The sequence below is a fragment of the Patiria miniata genome, unplaced genomic scaffold, assembly GCF_015706575.1.
Source record: "Patiria miniata isolate m_02_andy unplaced genomic scaffold, ASM1570657v1 HiC_scaffold_13, whole genome shotgun sequence".
In the NCBI taxonomy this organism is placed as follows: domain Eukaryota; kingdom Metazoa; phylum Echinodermata; class Asteroidea; order Valvatida; family Asterinidae; genus Patiria; species Patiria miniata.
In genome coordinates this window covers 3490746-3509479 of record NW_024037051.1, presented here as the reverse complement: position 1 = coordinate 3509479, position 18734 = coordinate 3490746, and the positions used below count along the sequence as shown (strand labels likewise).

The window sequence follows — 18734 nt, the reverse complement described above, 5'->3', positions numbered from 1 at the left end:
GTCAATGACCTTTACATACACTATTTATAACAATTGTTCTTGAAAACACCACTTATGACCCAAGTCTATGTCATAGGTCTTCAGGCCATGAAAATAAAGATCAGATGTGAAAGCAAAAAAATATTTGACCCTTAGTGACCTTCCAGAGGTCAATGACCTATACATACAGTATTTATAGTTACTTATAAGAGGGGGCAATGTGGGCCATGCTCTACGCCTCCCCCTCCCAGACCCATCCCCAACCCTCCTCATTTCGAGAAGAAAAGTGATAAAGACATCCCTGTACCAGTTTGTTGAATACAAAATAATGGAGGCCCCCCCCCATTTCAACGCGGTTTTTTTTAATAATTCGCTATGTTATTTTTGGGATATATGCAAATGATCCTACTCAAGTCATGTATACATTTAAAGTCCATGTCATCCCGGGCCCCTCTTCCACTATACGGATTAATGAAATGTTCATTTAAAAAAGTGATACCCCGGGCTTTTCAAAATTTGCAACGGCAGCTGGTGGCCGGTCCCCAAACCACGGGGATCTGGACCGGGGCCGTGTCATATCAAGTCCGACGTATCATAGGTCCGACGACAGACGTCGGACTTAGGCATACATTCCGCCTCATAGGTCCGACGTCTCGTAAGTCCGTCAATGGACAAACGCTGTTTCCGACTCATGAGGCGTCAGACATAATGTGGCGTCGGACTTATGCGGCGCCGGAGCAAATACATTTTATGCCTCATAAGTCCGACGCCTCATAAGTCCGAAATTTCGGACTTATGAGGCGTCGGACCTATGAGGCGTCCGACTTAAATATGAGCGGACCCCTCTGGGCCTGTCCTTGAATCGGTTATGTCTAAATGTTTGGCGACTGATGAAGCATTTGGTTTTTGACAATTAAATGCTGCTCACAGCTCACTTACTTCAAATTAGTTTTATTCACACAGCCAAGTATAATTTTAATTAACATTGAAATACATACACTGTTGGTGTTTATACGGCGCTGTTGTGAACAAGTTTCGTTGAAAGAAACTACAGTTAATTTTACGTCTTTGGACGTGAAAATATGAAATACCGGTGATCATGCTGACCAAAGTTATTGGTTCTTATAATGTTGAATAGGCCTAAATTCATAGATAAAATGAAGAATTTCTTACAATTATAAGCACTTTGAAAGCATTGGTCGTGAGGTAGAGCTAGTAATAAAGCAATTTATACCTTTTCAAAGTGAGTCAGAATGTTATAACACACACAAAACAAACGCCTCTTTATTTCATAACTTGGTAGCAAGTGCATGTGAATCTGCTGACGCACCTGGACCAATTCCAAGTGGACCGTGAAAGTTAATATTATATCTTAACAACTATATTAATGTTATATCTTAATATTACCTTCTACGTGTCAAAAACAACATGTTCTACTTTTGATCCTTAATAACTTGTTCACCAATGGAATTAAACCAATACTTCAGATCATGTAAACAAGACATGACAAATTTTATGAAGCGAGTTCATCGGCTTTGTGCAAGAGTGCGAGATTTAAACGCCATACGAAAAAAGTCACTTTTTAGAATCTGCCACTTTGACTTGGCGTCCTCCAATGTCGATACAGCGCTGGGGACTGTAGCAGAAGGCGCGTGCTGCAGCTTCTAAAGGAATGCAGAATCATCCCTGATGTAATTAAGCAACCCCTTGATCGTTTGGCGTAACACATAATATCGTCACCGACACCACGAAGTAACACTCATGTACATACAGGTAAAAACTAGCAATCGGAAAAAAACGGCATCTGAAGTTGAACGCCTTCTAAAACAACACTTTGCGTCAAAACAGCAGAGTATTTTAGTTGGGTTACTCGTTGTGGACACTTGATGTATTGATGTCATTAAATTTGCTGTTTTTGACCAGTTTGTGTATTAAAACAACAAGAAATTAGAGAAAAAAGATGAGTGCTAGTTCGTGAAACCAAAAAAGCTGCGAAACTGTAAATTTTCGTTTTCACGAAGTAGCACGCTTCAGTGTATTACAACACTAGAAGAGTGTTACTTCGTGGAAACGGAGGTCAGCGCGCGCGCGCTCAAACAAGAAGAGTGTTACTTCGTGAAACGTTTTTGCTCGCATTTGAGAAGAGTGCGCGCTATGCATTACAATGGTAAATGGAACTTGAGTGTTACTTCGTGAAAACGAAAATTGTCACTTTCGCGCAAAAGTTGCCATGGTAATTAGCGTAATTATTAAAGTAAAGCTCTTGAAGATTTGAAACTTCGTGCAATGGTAGGCCTCGATGAATAATGTTTAAAAATGAAAAAAAAACTGAAAACCGAAAAAAATATGGTTTTACGCGTGGAGTGTTACTTCGTGGTGTCGGTGATGGAGGAGGTGTGCAATGACATCAGGGGTGATCCTACATTCCTTTCGAAGCTGTCGGAAGCAGCACGCGCCTTCCGCCAACTTCTCCAGCGCTGCAACTACATTCTGAAAGTTGGTATTTTTTCGTATGGCATTTATATCTTACCCTCTTGTGCTGATGAATCTCGCTCCTTAGTGTCACGCCTTGTTTACATGATGTGAAATGTTGGTTTTATTCCATTGGTAAACAACAGAGTATATTAATTATGATCAATAGTTTGACATGTTTTATCTGACACGTAGTGTTTTACAATCAAACATGGGAACTGGGAAAATGCTAAAGATTCGAGAAAAACCAATCCCCGTTGTTCTTTCCCATTTTTGGATATTGCGTTTTTCGATGCTTCGTATATACCATTAACAAGTGCCGGTGTGCTTGTTATTATGAGGGTATAATTATGTTCAGGTAATGCAATGCGTTTTTTAAGATGCGGTTCTATATCTATACGGGAAGGGATAGGGATATGTCCGTCCCCAAATCTTTTCACCTTCTTAAAAAATGGATAAATCAATATCAATATGTTAATGCAATAACATTATTTGAGATTTTGTTGTATATATAATTAAGTAACAAGTCTTTTGCTTTCAAAATTACTATAACGATTTTCACATCTGCGCGTGTTTTACCACTCCCCACCCCCCGAGAATCTAAATGTCAATTAAAGTTTCCGGTCATACAAAACAAAAACCCACATAAACTATAGAGCCATATGTCGTTTTTAGCCCGTCCCTATACCTTCGGGTAGTTTAACTGAAGTAAGCGAAATATCTTTGAAAAGATGAAACTATATACAGTCAGACATTGACAAAGTGCGGCTTCAATTTAAGTGATCTGATGAACCAAACAACTAATGCAATAAAGATACACAAAGATAACTTTTTTTGCATTAGTTTAACCAAAATAAAGGCAATTTCTGCAGAACACCACATGAAACTGTGCGCCGTGCATTAATTTGACAGTGGAGTGCAAAATAGTATAATCGCATGGATGGCTCAATATTGACAGTGCTCTCTCTATAATCAGTTTTGATGAATGATGAAAAGAGTGTTTTATTCAGACATTTCTTACGAAGAGGCAAACATTTCTAAGGAGCTTGCTGGATAAAACAGGTATGTCGATGTTAGCATGCATGGCGGATAAATTTGCAAACGGATTACAATAGTCGGAAACTCATAAAGTGAAGACCCACTCCACCTCAGCCAAGCTCACCGTGTAGAGAGTGTCTGCATGAAGTTGCAGAATTCACCGCCTCCTCACGGTTTATACGTCGACTACAGAATAGCTCGCGTAGCCCCTTGCGGAATTGACGGTACTTGAAGGCGTAGATGACCGGATTGACGCAGCAATTAGCGGCCACCATTGCCACGGACAGCAGGTAGTACCACCCGTCGTAGTTGAGCTTCCAGCCGAGATTGAACATGAGAAAGATGGTCTGGTTTGGAGTCCAGCACACCAGGAAGGTGATGAAGACGATCCAGAGCATCTTGAATGTGTTACGTCTAGCTCGGAGTAGGGACTCCATCAAACCTGCTGGTTGGGCGTTGCCGTCCCCGTTGGATGCTCCAGCAGCTGAGCTGATGACGGACGGTGCCGGTCCCACCCTAGCCGCTCCTCTCTTGAGCTCCACGCTGATGCGAATGTACGCGAACAGCATCACTGCCACCGGCACGATGTACTGCAGGACGGTCGTCAGACTCCCGATGACTTTCGAGCGATTCGCAGCATTCGAGACGCACTTACCGTCTTGCACCTTGAAGATGGTGAGACTGTAAGACTTAATAACGGTCCCCAAGATCCAACAAACCGCAATGACCACGCCAACTTTCAGTTTTGGGCGCTTGGCGAAGGCCGCTTGATACCTGAACGGGTGAACGATGGCGAAGTACCGCTCCAGTGTCAACGACAGCAGGTTCAATGTCGAAATAACAAACAGAAGGAAAAGTGAAAAGTTAGAGTACCACACGTTGCACACTATCAACCCGAGAACGCCGTCTGGCATTTGGTCAGGTAGCGGGACCCCACTCTGCAGAAGAATCATTAGTGAACCAAGAAGATCCACCGCAGCTTGGTGGAAGATGAAGGCGTTGGTACGAGTCTGCATCGATGAGACGTTACCGATGACAAGACAGACGAGACCATTGCCCAAGATGCCGACAATACCCACGATGGTCTTGAAGATACGCAGCCACAGGATCTCTTCCATGCTGCCTTATTTTCTGCGCTCTCTTCTAAAATAAATCGTCCGTTTTCTTCGTCTGTCTTCCAGATGCGGCCCAGCATCCTCTTATATAACTGATGATCACGTGATCACCAAATCATAATGCTTTTGTTATTATAATGTGTTGCGCTTGCAATGTAAATTAACGATTGTATGACATTTGAACTTCGTCCTCTCTGCAGCTGAAGTCTGAACATACGTTTAATCCGAACGTCATCTGACACCAGCGAGCGCTGTTGAATATATTGGCTAGGTAAACGAACTCGCACGTAGACAGTAAGTGGCGCTGTTCTATCTTGGCCGTCTTTGATTTTAACGACAGTCACGTGTTTTTGTGGACAAAATTAATTTTGCTGACAAAAAAGGAACTGGGTTTCACACCCAAATCATCCGCCTGATGACTTCCCCCACCCATCCGCACTACAGCACCTGATCAAACTTTGCACGTCAGACGGAGTCAGTCAAGCAATAATTACTGGTTGTGTATTTGCATCCACGAAAGCTTTCCCAATAAAAACCTATTGACGCACAACTCAGGATTTTGACCGAAGTACGACACGATGAACAAGTAACTGGAAGTCACAAGCGAATCGATTGTTAATTATTTTCTGACAATATAACACGTTAAAATCTATTAATATATCATAACATTTTAAACTTTGTTTCATGTACAGTGAGCTTTGCACAATTATAAGTCTTTTTTCATAAGATACCAATGTACCATTTTATCTGAGATCACACACATCTTAAAGTATTATAAGATGTTTACAAAATTAATGTGGGTTAAGTAAGACAGATCTAGGTTTTCATCATAGGATTACTTTATAGAAATAAACATTAATTACAAACTCCAGTCTCTCAGTAAATTTTTATTAAAATATTTAGACTGCGTTAATGAAATACAGATGACACAGTAGGACTGTAACATTAACTGAATTGCACCTAAAGGTTTCTTGCATGTACAATTTTAATACCAACTTAATGGCACTGTCACTTAGATTATTGTTCTGTTTAGTTTTAAGATAAACGTTTTATGAAACAATGCACTCGTCGTATGCATCACACATTGGCTTTGGTTTATCTGTGCCACCCCTCACAGTCAACGATTGCTCAGCTTTGCTACACCCACAGGCCGAAGCTGCATTTGTAAAGTCTTGGATTTCACAGAGAGTTGCCCTGTCCTCTGTTGGTACGATGAGGATGTTACACTGTGTGGCCTTTTCCTCGTACATCATCCTACTTGGGCCACTGGCAGGGGGACCATTTTGTTTTTCACCTGACTCTAATGTTTCTATGTCATGTTTTTTGTCGCTTGGTATCCCGTCTGCAGCCACTTCATATGTTGTTTCTGCACCATCCGGGAGGCCTTCCCGTTCAGGTTTTACATCACAAGACATCACCAAACGTGGACTTCCATCTTCTTCCTCTTTATTGTCGCATCTCTCCTTGTCGTTTTGGATTGGTTCTGCATCATTATCTTGTTGCAGCTTACTTCTCTCCACTGTCAAGCAACCTGGAGACTCCATCTGAGGCTCTATGCCCTGAATAGGCACCTGTTGATCAGGCGAGTGTACAGAATGTCTGTTGCCTGTTCCCTTGATATTTGACAAATAAAACGAATGCACATGTGGACACAATTTAATCAAATGTGCACACCAAAACAAAGAACCAAAAAAATTCGTTAATCTCCAGTCTTTTATATAAAACGACCTTTTACACAAGCATGCATGTAAATGTACACACACATAGCAGTACGCCTATGGCCACAAATAGCCAAGAAAGTGTATGTGGTCTGCAACCAAAACTGAAAATAGCCCCAAGAGGATACAGGAGCCCCACTCCAAACTTATCAGAATTTATATAGGCTTAACCTACGCAGAACTGTGTGTCTCAGAAATAGATCATTGTGTCAAGAATATAATCAGTCCATTTAGGTATAGGCTAAAAAGATCAATATCTGATGTTTCTGTTTTTCACGTGTTTGCTTTAAAGTCTTCTTGACTTTCAATTGTCCAGGCCAGAAAAAATCTTTACTGATGTTTACTGGTGAATGATCTCGAGCCCTCCTGAAATGAACTAAAACGGAATTTAAATACCTGAAGCGTAACGACCAAAGAAAATATAACATGTTATACAGAATGAACCCTGACTCTGCCCTTTTTTTCTTTTACAATGGAGTGACTTGACTTTGACAATAAAAATAGAGAGAGAGATAAGCCCCTGCCATCACAATTATAATCAGGTGACCAAAGTTCATGCACCTTTGAAGTACACCCTCTAGGAACGCCACGTGCTTGTACAGCACAAAGCGAGATGCTGCTCGGCATATTGTACATGTGATTTGTCCACCATAAAAGCAGGTTATTTTGTAGTGAAAACGGCGTGTGAAGGACTGCTTCCTGCTCCACAAGTTCAGTCGGCCTATGTTCTCTAAAGGTATGATTTTATTGAATTATCTTACATATAAATTGCAAAGATGTATACAACAAAGACTGGTGTTAATGAACACGTGAAATACACGATAGACATCTATAGCAAATATATATGGGTAGGTGATGGCTTTCATTTTTGTATGGTTGAGAAAAACAATTTTGAGTACAGCCTTTTTTTCAGAGGTCCGTTAGCACAAGCACATACCCGTACTATTTACAAATTAAAATAGTAACGGGTTAACTTGGTATTTCACTTGAAACCACAAGTACATATCTCGATAAGGTTCATGATGAGATATTTCATTATATTCTTCTAACGGTCAATAAAATAGGCGCAGTTCCTTTATTGTTGACTATGCGATATGTTTGCCATGAGTCAGAAATGGGTGTCAGCCATAGAGCTGTATTAAATTATATAGCTCTATTGTGCAAGCTGAGTTCTGCAACACCACAAGTAACTTAGTTTAAAACAAAATGACACAAATTACTCATGTCTCACCTCTGTGACTTGGCTACTGAATTTTTCCATTTCAAGCTTGGTGGATAGTAGGAATCCTACAACTTTCCATGTGAATTTGAAAAGAAAGACAAAATGTCACATAATCATTAACAACCACTGTTCATTATTAATTTAAGCAGTAGTCATTCACACACACACAAATCCAAATTCAATACAAACATCTAGACCTCACTGTGATTTTTGGCAAGGTATGCACCCCTGTAGTTTGAAAATATGTGATAGCATTGCAGCAGTGGCAGCATTTTGGGTGTTATCACTTTTTAAAAATAAAATGGCGGGCAAGACATGCATGTTACCACATATAATTAATCCAAGTCAAGCATATTGGCCGTCATCTTGAAGAAAAAAAATTCAAAGTGATAACACCCAAAAAACTGCCACCAATCACACTGCAAAGCTACCACACATTTTCCACCTCTAGATGTGCATACCTTGCCAAAAATCGCTATGAGCATTGCTCCTTTCGATCATTTGATACCGGTGGCCCAATTTTTGGACCGAAGCTGATAGCCTAATTGAACTTGAATTCAAACAAAGATTTGTGAACATATACTAGGCAGGTGTGCGGATTCAAGAAAATGATAAGGAATTTATATGTTTGTGCTCTGTTTTCTTAATATTTTCACTGATTTTCATTTCGTACGTGATCATTGACAACCATTGTTCATCATTCAAGCAGTACGTAGTCATTCCCCCCCCCCAAAAAAAATCAAAATGCCACACAAACAATGAACTTGAATTCAAACGAAGATTTGTGAACATATACTAGGCAGGGATGCGTATGCCAGAAATTAAAAAGGATATTATCTGTTTGAATGTGCTCTGTTTATTTAATATTTTCATTGATTTTCATTCATTTCGTACATAATCATTGACAACCATCGTTAATTTTTTAAGCAGTAGCCAGTCACACACAAAAAACCCAAATGCCACACACACATTGGACTTGAACTCAAGCGACGAATTGTAAATATATGACTTGAGATATACCTGCATGTTTTTGGTTCTGCCACTGAGAACATCAACATACATGGGTAAGGATTCAAGAAATCATAAAGGAAATTATGTGTTTGTACTCTGTTTGGTATATTTTTCGGTCTGTTGATGTACATATTTATTAATTGTGTTCATTGTTCATTTTTTTTCGGGGGGAGGAGGGAGATGAGTAAATCCTTCTGTAAATCCTTCACTGCACACAAAATTTGCAAAATTCAGGGTGCTAAAAACTGAAGTCCAAAGCAGATCCGACTTTTACATGTACATACAGCAACTCATGCTGGCCAGTCTTTTAATTAAGTCGTCAAATAAATGTTAATAAAAAAGGGTTTATGTGATGTTAATAATTACCTGGTTGTGAAATTTTACCCTGTAGAAGTGGGCTCTGTTGACACAAGTCGTTGTCTAACTGCAAAACCTAAATGACGGAGAAATATTAATTACCATTCTTGTTCCATTTGAAGAAAACAAGGTCTGAAAGCCTGCCATATAATTTGAACAAGAGGTGCATTCAAAATGGATCTAACATTTTAATGATTGGTGAGATTCTGATACAAGTGCACAAAAATAATGCTCAAATTCCTGAACGTGTAAATTAAACCTATAGTACGTCACGTTCATTTATTTTTGTGACTTTTATCTCATCTGTAATCTCTTTCATTATTTATACTAGGTGTTCAATGAATCGGATCTGATTACATTGGAACAAGTTCGCGAGACTCACCTCCTTCAGAACTTGTTCACAAACTTTGCTCATTGCCTTTGCAGGAGCCTTTGTAATTGGCCTACGAAATAAAAGGGAGTTTAGTTTGTATATATATTTTTTTCAATTCAACAGAATCACAGAACATTTATTTTGATACCTTCAGTAGTAAAAGAGATATGAGCAGAGTACACTTATAGGGTGCATACCCAATACCTATGTTCCCCAATTCCTATATGTTCCCCAACCCTAACCCTAACCATCTGACCCTAACCCTCATCCTAAGGGTTTTGGGGAACATAGGTATTGGGGAACATAGGTATTGGGCATCAAAGGTATTGGGGAACATCGGGTAGACCCCCAATCATAAAAAGATAACTGAAAATAACACTGGTAATTACATGTAGATGTGAACTTGCCATGTAACAAATTCTAATGACTTGAAAACAGTGTCATAATTATACAACTCTTTTTCCCTGCATATTGAATGTCTAGAAAAGAAGCATTTTTTTCAGCGAAGTCTGATTCAAGAAGATCCCTAAATTGGTGTGAAGCTTGCATTAACGGAATTAATGTCAAAGGTCTAAAGCTGTTCAAATCCTGTAAAGTTGTGGAAAAAAGTAAAAAAAACCATGGAAGCCTGTTCACAGAAGCCACATTACGTCGCTATTGTTGAATAATTATTTGTGGCTATTACAGTATGCACATGTATAAAAAAAAAGCTTTAAGAAATTGTCAGAATGTAAAAATGTTCATGCAATTCTGAGAAATGTTTGATTTTAATTTTACTTACCTGTCTTTATTGTCAACCACTGGTTTTTCTCTAAAAGCATGACCTGTGCAAAGTTCAAGATGAATGAAAAGGAATATAATGGGATAAAATTCCTCAACCTAAAATGCTTGCCGGAGTTTTTTCCCGGTAACAGTGGCCAACTACAAATCAGAACTTTGTAAAACGGTCTCATCACACCTACTTTTATACACATTTATAATATCTAACTTGGCAATTTTGGCAATTTTTTTTGGGTTAAGAACTTCTCTAGCAAGTGACAAGTTATTCAACGCAAATGAAAATTGATATGACAACGGCATTTCTTTGCGACCTTGACTTGTGTTTGAAGTCATTTTGAAGTATGATGTGACTTGTGACAGATTTAAGATTTGACTGAAGCTGAAATGAATGCATACACATTCACAGCCCAATTAATATTCATTAAAGTAAACTGACCCTGATCACCCTTTTGACTACCTGATACAAATGCTTTCCACTTGAATGAGTTTGCTTCTCTGCGTACACTCCTGACGTCTTCCTTCTTCAAAGAATTCTGCTCTTCTGTGGCTTTTCCTCTGTTCATTGTGTTGGATAAGTCTACAGGACTGGCTGTGCTGGTAGATATTTCAGGACTTGCAGGATTTTCCTGGCTTGTTTTTCTCGAGCTCACTTTAGCTCGTTTGCAGAATGGCGACAAGAAATCTCCCTCCTCTTCACAAATTAAATCGACTTGCTGCACTGTCGACACCGAATCCTCCTGTTGCCTCTGTCCATGACGAGATTCTTCGTGATGATCACAGACAGTTGTAAGGCTTGAGTCCGATACCCAGTCCTCACTATGACTGGTGTCTGAGATGGGGTGTTTCGTCATCTCATTTTCTCTTGGACCGGTGGTATATTGTGTGAGATCAATGGGGCTAGAGTGAAGTCCTCCACTTTGAAATTGCAGTCCTGGTTGGGATGAATGAACTGGCATCTGGTCATGCTGGAGAAATAAAAAGTAGAATGTTTAAAATCATGACGAACACCAAAAGTTGTTAATATAACCTCAACAAAAATGGCAACATTTTATTTATTTCAAAGCAACGCCATGCGTGATGGCAATATAAAATGGTGACTGTGCCCCCTCCCAAATTAAAACATTTAAATCATTAGCACATTTACTTAATTTTATTGCATTGTATTTAAACCCTGGTGGAAGCATACATATATATGTAAACAGAATGTCTCATTAATGAGTGCCTTATCAAAGATCATATTAAAATATGCTATCAAAAAAATGTTTCTAAAGTTTGTGTACAGCTATCAATCTCATAAAAAGGTTCAACAGGTTCAATTTAGCATCGTTATTTATATTTAATCTTGAACTTCATCCGATAATAATTGAAAGGTCATCCAACTTATTATATGCAGTGGTGGGGTTGGCGCACTTTGTGAGACAACCAGTGCTTTGAAACACATTGCACTAAAATCAGTGCAGCTGCCCAAATAATAACTTCATTCTCTAAGACACAATCTTTACTTGGTTTCTTTTGTCACACAGGGACTGGGAGCAAAATGCAAATTTCAAAATCAGTGCAGCTGCCCAAATAATAACTTCATTCTCTAAGACACAATCTTTACTTGGTTTCTTTTGTCACACAGGGACTGGGAGCAAAATGCAAATTTCATTTCTCTCACACAAAATATGCCCAACATGAATATTCAGAACTGAATATTCAGGCACAAGGTCGCGCGCATGAAGTGAAAACCGACGATGCATAACCAATCAAGCACAACATATGACTGGCCGATAGAAGTTTTGCAAAATACATTGCAGGAATTTTGAAACTGCAAAATGAGACTGTCACAGTAGTTCCATATGAAAAACAATAAAGCACTTGGGCAGTTTTGGGCTCCACAGGGAGTAATAGGCACAGCAGTTTGGGCCAAAGGCTTACGGGTTAATCACAATTGGACATCAAATAAAGAATCTTGAAGACATTTTGAAATGACAAATTTTCAGACTTGATTTGCCCTGGTGGGTTTGATTAAACTTTTTTTTCTATTTTTGGAAGAGAGTAGCATTTTTGCGTCAGCCATATCTCAAAAACACATGTTACTTTAGCCTATTTTTAAAATATGGCTGAATCAATAGGAGGGCATATAAGAATTTAACCACCCTTAATAGTGCCTTCCTTTCTCAAAAAGGCCGGTTGGAACACAAGAATCTTTGGGCTTGTAGGAGGGCAATAGTGTTTTTACCTCAAAAGTCGGCTGGGAATCGGGATTGAGCATGATGAGGGATGACGCTGCACTGGATTCAGATGGGATAGATGACAGTGGGCTGTAGTCAAATCTGATGGTAAACCCGAAAACAAAAATGTTACAAAGACATTTTGTCGTATTTATAATACTTTGTTGACCTGAGCAAAGGTAATATTTATTTGTGGGAAAAAAGTATGGTGTCATCCTTTTCATCCTTTGATTTCTCTAATGATCATTAATTTTAAGAAGTCATGTTGAAAACCTTGCACATCCATTTTGCGACTTTTGAGAGAGTAGTGTTGCATACTCGCATATTTGCTGCAATAACTGACTGCATAACTATTGTGTTCTTTTCTGGTGTTTACAAGAGAAAAATATGCTAGTGTTACAGTGCAACAGATGTTACACTGATACACCCCCAACAGTTTCTAATTAATGATCACTGCCAGAGAGCTTCGATTTACTCTGAGGTCATGTGAACATCCATGGGAGTGTGCACAGCCCACAGATGCATAAATCAGACCTCAGGGGGCTAGAACTTTAGTCTTAAATGGGAACTCAAATGGGACAAAGGGAGGGGGAAAGAGGCTAAGTCGGCTATAGCGGGGTGCAGGCCGGGGGGGGGGGGGGTGGCTTCATAGGGTGGCCCCCACCTAGTCCCCCCATCCTGCTCCCACCCTCCCCCCCCCCCCCCCCACCCCACCGGAAAAACAATACCCTTGGTCCTCTAATGTTGTATTATGTTAAAGAGGTTGTGGAATGCTCGAAGACATTTCCGTAATTTTTTGGGTATATGTAGCCTAAGGTGGGATGAAATAAAAACAACTATTGTTTCTGTCATGAAATGAATACAAAACGTACTTTTGAGAGCTGTTTTTCAGCTGTTTTTCGACCCAAACGTGCAATTTGTGTAAAAGTCGTCATTGGGGGCAGCAAACAAAACATAGTAAATCGTGACGTAATAAACAGGACTCCCTATGCAGCGTAGTATAAACGAGTCCTGTTTATTACGTCACGATTTTTTTGATTTAACAAAGAACCCGACGACTGTTGATTTCAATTATGCGCTCGCCGACCAACAAATTACTCGATGAATTTCAGTTTTATTAACATATACACGCACATTACAAAAGAATGGGAGGTTGTCATTATGATATATATGGGTCTACTCTACAATAAAAAAAATATAAAAAACAAAACGACTTTCAGCATTCCACAACCTCTTTAAGAGCTGTGCTTTCCGGTAAATGTACACTTACTCTTCACTGAGCTGTTCATCACTGATGACAGACAGATCATCCGGTACTTCTTTCTTGATGGTGAGGGTATCGTTCGGTATGCAGCTGAAGAACAGATCCTCAAAGTGTTTGCCTTGGTGTTGCTGTGGTACTGGTGTTTGTGGGAATTCCTCTACCACAGGGGTGCTGTGAAACTGGCTTGATGACTGAATGCTTGGATAACTCCAACAATCACTATACTCCGTCTGTAAATAATACGTTTTTATAGTACTTCTCCAGAAATTTCTCGTCAGATGAGTTTTACACTGTATGCCATTGTCAACAAATTTTGCAAAAGAGTTTAAATCGATGTGCAATGTTCATTTTGGATGTTTGCAGTCCTTTTTAAATTGTCTCTTAATACACTGTGTAAGGCCCAAAAAAAAAAATACTCGGTCTCTGGTCAGCGCACGTGGATTTAATCATGCATGTCAACTTTTTTTTTTTTTAAATTAACACGGAAGCTACAACAGCGCCCTCTATTGACGCGCCTCCTCAAATTTTTGTACCAAGGAGCACCAAGGAATGGGGAAATTGCACCAAGGCAAATGATAAAGGGCACCAAGGCAGATTATGGAGGACACCAATGTATAATGAGGACACAAAAAAGCAAAATAGTACCCACCTTGTCTGTATAATACAAGCTTGAAAAAAAAAAAGCCACCAAAAAAAAGAAAAAAAAACGCGTCGCCGCATCAATTCCGGAACTTCGGTCTGACCAGAGACCAACTATTTCTATTTTTTTTTGCCTAATACATGCACGTATAGATTTCAAATATACATTAATTCGGTACATTTTGTGATCAGCTCCATTCATTATTATACCTCCTTGCTGTTTTCTTTTCAATAAAAACAACAAATCCATGAGTTTGGCTTTAAATGTATCTATTCATTTATTGGGATCTTGAAAATTGATATTGCAAAATTGCAACACAATTGATACAATAATACAGAAACTGCTGAATACCTTCGGGGCTTCTCCAGTTTTCATTCCATATGTGTCATACTCCAGTTGTTCCGATGGTGTTGTGAAAGATGAGTAAGCTGTTTGCATGTGCTCCTTAGAGTGTGGATAATCAGTATTTCTGTGAAGAAACAACAACTCAATTTCGATATTTCAGCCTTTAAAAATCAAATGAGTTAAAAACATCTCTCGGAACACTCCATCCATTTAATTAAGGCATATAAAATGTATTGCAGGCAATAAATACTATACAAATAATGGTGAATCTAGATCTAAAGAGAAATGACCTATCATGCACCACAATAGATATACAGTAATCTGCAAATCAAAATTGTCACGAAAACTTTCCTGTTCTGAAGAGAGATTCACCTTGTTTGAATTTATTAGTAGCATCATAAGCATGAAGATATCATAATTTCTCTAAATAAAAAAGTCTGCACGACAAATTATTAACCACCTACACACATGCAAATGATTTTTGACCCCATTAATATGGTGCTCATTCAATAGGATTGAGAAGCCTTTGGTTTTCACTACACAACTTTATTCGGCTCAATGCACATACATGCCCAGCTAGGTGCCCATTTCTTACAAGCTTTGCTTCTTTATGGGTCCCTCTACGGTATCTTTCATAGTTATTGTTTCCTTATCTTCGACTTTATTCAAAATGTTTTTCTGCTATTCTCCATAAGATTCACATTGTCGTTGTCATTGATATTTTTTGGTACTATGAGAAATAAACTGAACTGAACTGAACTGAACTGAACTACTGCCTGCAAGTCTCTTTGAAAACTGTCTTTAACTTTCGACAATTCCTTTTGAAATAATTATTTGGGCACATTTGGGAAGTAGCCATAAAGATACTCATACATTTGGGGAGTAACAGTAAAGATACCGTCCTCTTCTGAGTGCCAAGAAGACCAAGGCCATGGCGTTCAATGAAACTCTGGGTGGAAGAGACCTAGAAATTGCCTAGGACACTAAATGGATTACCAGCAGTGAGAAGGATTTTAACATCAGAAAGGCACATGAAGGCCTGTAACGTCATGGTCAAAATCTGGAAGAGTAAATTGCCGAGAGACCTTAAGATTAAGCTGTTTACTGTCACCATGGAACCAGTTCTAACATATGCTGCAGAACCAGTTCTGACATATGCTGCAGTAAATTGGACACTAACATCAAAGCCGAAAAGGCCCTACTAGTGGATGGTTGCTACACCAGTCTACTAAGGAAAGCACTCAATGCTCCATGGCAAGCACATACCACCAATATGGACTTGTATGTGAGACTAGGGCTAATTTCTGAGAGGCTGAGAACAAGAAGGCTGAGATTTGCAGGACACTGTGCAAGTAGAAAGGATGATGTATGATGGATAGAGTGGTTTAAAGAGCTATCACTTGAGTCCCATCTTCAGAGTAGCCATCAGCTAATAAGCAAGTACATGTAAAGATACCTTTGATCAGGATCTTGCAGTTGTAGTTTGGAGGGAGCGCCAGGTGACATGGAAAGCTCCAACTCTTCACAGCGATGATGAAGTGGGAAAAGACCTCTACTTCTGTCCAGTTCAACCTTCTTCACTTGGGTCTTAGTACTTTTCACGCTATCTAAATACATTACAAGTGATTGCATCAGTTTGATGGTCTAGTAGATAAAAAAAAGTTAATCCCATTTGTGACCCAAAGTGGAAAGATTAACACAGGGGTGTGAGTGACCACTGACAAAAATAGCTGAAACAGCTGAAAAAGGTGTAAAAAAGCTGAACTTTGGAAATCTCCTATACTTGTGTACACAGCAAGTGAGGGAAAAAGCTGAAAAAAGGGTGAAATCCAACACAAAAAAGCTGAAATCAGCTTTAAAGCTGAGATTTCACACCCCTGTTAACACTTCTGATTTTGAAATGAAAATTGCTTCACTTAAGGTAAAAAAATATATATTTCTGCTTCCGATTACATGGCATTTGAAAATAGGGTAGGAAGGTAGGGATTTTGGGGGTTTTTTGCAATTTTTTTGTGTACGATCATATGGAGGTATTTGCGTGTAGTAAAGGGTTAAAGGTAGTATTTGATGATTTTGGGGGTTTTCCCCTCATTTTTTTCCGAAAAAAAATTAGGGTAGGGGCTGTCAAAAATAGGGTAGGTAGGGTAAACGGAAGCAGAACTATTATTTGTTTTGGCCTAAGCACTTGCATAAAGTTGTGAACAAGTGTGCTAAAAATTATGTATAAAAAAATCCCAGTCTCACAGGAAACAAAAGGTGCAAATGCTATGAAAAACTTGTTTGTGGATTATATATGAATTATAATTTGCAAAAAAAAAAAACACCTGAACAACTGGGCCCATCAAATTATTCCTCTCTTTCCGAAACTGAATGTAGAAACACACAAATTTATACATTTTTTAAGATTTTCAAGTAAGGTACAGAGCTTGCATGGAGCGCCCTTCGCTTTTTTTTTTTTGTTCGTCTATGCTAGGCTTGAGTCAACACTTTGTACTTTCATTTAAAACAAAACTTGTCAACACTGGTGAGAATGCTCCGTGCAAGCGAACTCTCTATTTAAGTATTACTATTAGGCCCAACACACCACTTTTCCTGAACTTCTCGGCACTGAAGTCTGCAGCTTGTAGCGAAAGAAGGTCCAGGCTTGCTCCAAGACTTCCTTCCTTTCCAAAGCTGGACCTTTTCAATTTCTTCACTTTACTTCCGTATTTCATTTTCTCAAAAAAATCCTGTGTGAAAGACAGAAGCATTTATTCAGTCATACTCTTTTTAACATTTCGTCAGACTATTAAATGGCCGCTTTAATTGTGTGTGTTTAACAGTTTTAAAAAGGCATAAAATACTGAGATGATGGGCCTATATTTGCGTGGTTAGTAGGCCTACTAACCTTTTGTCGCTGTTTCTCATCTTTTGTTTTTAGTCTGTTTCTGTAAAAAAAAATCAAACTTATTATTGTACAATTAGGCCTAGTAATATGGTTAGAGTTAGCAGGTTAGGCCTACTCTAAAATGACAATGATAGGTTCCTTCCTCGCTCTGGTTCAGTGTTTTCCAAATATCGACTTTGTTTATCGAAGAGGGAAAGTATTTATACAGAGGAGGCCATGATCCCTGCAGTGGCGCACCCAAGGGAGGGGGGGGGGTCTCTTGGGGGGCTTGAGCCCCCCCCCCCCCAGGAGGTTGTCAATTTTTTTTTTGGAATTTTTTTTTAGTCCCAGAATTTGACCTTGGTGATATGTATGTTGCCTTTTGATAATAGGGGTGAAAGTGGCACCACCAACGTCAAAATAGTCCCCCCCCCCAAAAAAAAAGATTTCTGTGGCCAACAATTTTTGACCAATTTTTTTCAACAATTTCCTAGGCCTAACCGAGGCTAACGTTAAACTTCTAAAAAAATTGAAAACAAAATTGTGAGTCCCCAAAGTTTGTTTTTCTTGGTTTTTCCAGCATTTTCGAACACAAAACTTCAAACATGTCATGTCAGTGTAGGCTAATAATAGGGCCTACTAGTAAAACCCCTAAAATAGTTCATTTCTGAAAATTACAGCAAAAGCTAGCTGGAGTTACCCCCAGCCCTGAGTTTTATCATTGGATTGTCATAGATGACAACCCAATGATAAAACTCAGGGCTGGGTAACTCCAGCTAAGCAAAAGCCAATGATGTACATTCCCTTTAAATTAATACCGTTTGACCCAGCAACAGTTTTAAGTTACGTGACTCAACCATGATCATGACCATGTCAACCATGACCATGTCATTGTCAACCATCCATGTCCATGTCAACTGGAGTTTCCCATCCATGTTCAATTCGCCATCCAATTCACCTACCTGACCCCACCAACCCAGTTCATCTCGACAGGCTTGAAACACAATCAGGTCCAGACCACAAACTTCTTCAATTAAAGTTTTGTTGAATTATTTTTAAAAGTTTCTTGGACTTATAAGTTGTAGGATAGGCCTATCTCGTCATGGCCCTGGCATTTATTACATGTATTATTTTCAAGCCAAACAACTGAGCAGACGACAAGAAGCAAAAATGCGCGTTGCCGATTCGTCAAAAGTTTGGTTGGGAAAAAAAAGACAGGTCACCCTATTGAGTCACATTTATTAGACAGTTGAGAGACGTCAGGAGGCCAGTTCGTACGCCGGCAAAAAACCTCTCCAAGTTTTGACAATGGTGGCGCTGCCGACCAATTTTGGATCA

General features: G+C 39.2%; 2 protein-coding genes across 2 annotated transcripts; both read right to left on the bottom strand.

Annotated features, from left to right (window-relative positions):
• Positions 1-3599: 3599 nt before the first annotated feature.
• On the bottom strand, positions 3600-4607 carry LOC119721509 (trissin receptor-like). The gene has a single exon (XM_038191585.1). The coding sequence runs from the start codon at positions 4605-4607 to the stop codon at positions 3600-3602; it is 1008 nt and encodes a 335-aa protein (XP_038047513.1).
• A 989-nt stretch (positions 4608-5596) lies between these two features.
• On the bottom strand, positions 5597-18585 carry LOC119721508. Its single transcript, XM_038191584.1, has 13 exons — positions 18359-18585; positions 17418-17457; positions 17115-17259; positions 15987-16137; positions 14537-14654; positions 13552-13871; positions 12290-12383; positions 10502-11030; positions 10067-10109; positions 9295-9355; positions 8922-8988; positions 7554-7615; positions 5597-6217 (listed from the first exon to the last, which is right to left on the bottom strand). The coding sequence occupies exons 1-13, from the start codon at positions 18379-18381 to the stop codon at positions 5654-5656; spliced, it is 2217 nt and encodes a 738-aa protein (XP_038047512.1). The 5' UTR covers positions 18382-18585; the 3' UTR covers positions 5597-5653.
• Between the last annotated feature and the right edge of the window lie 149 nt (positions 18586-18734).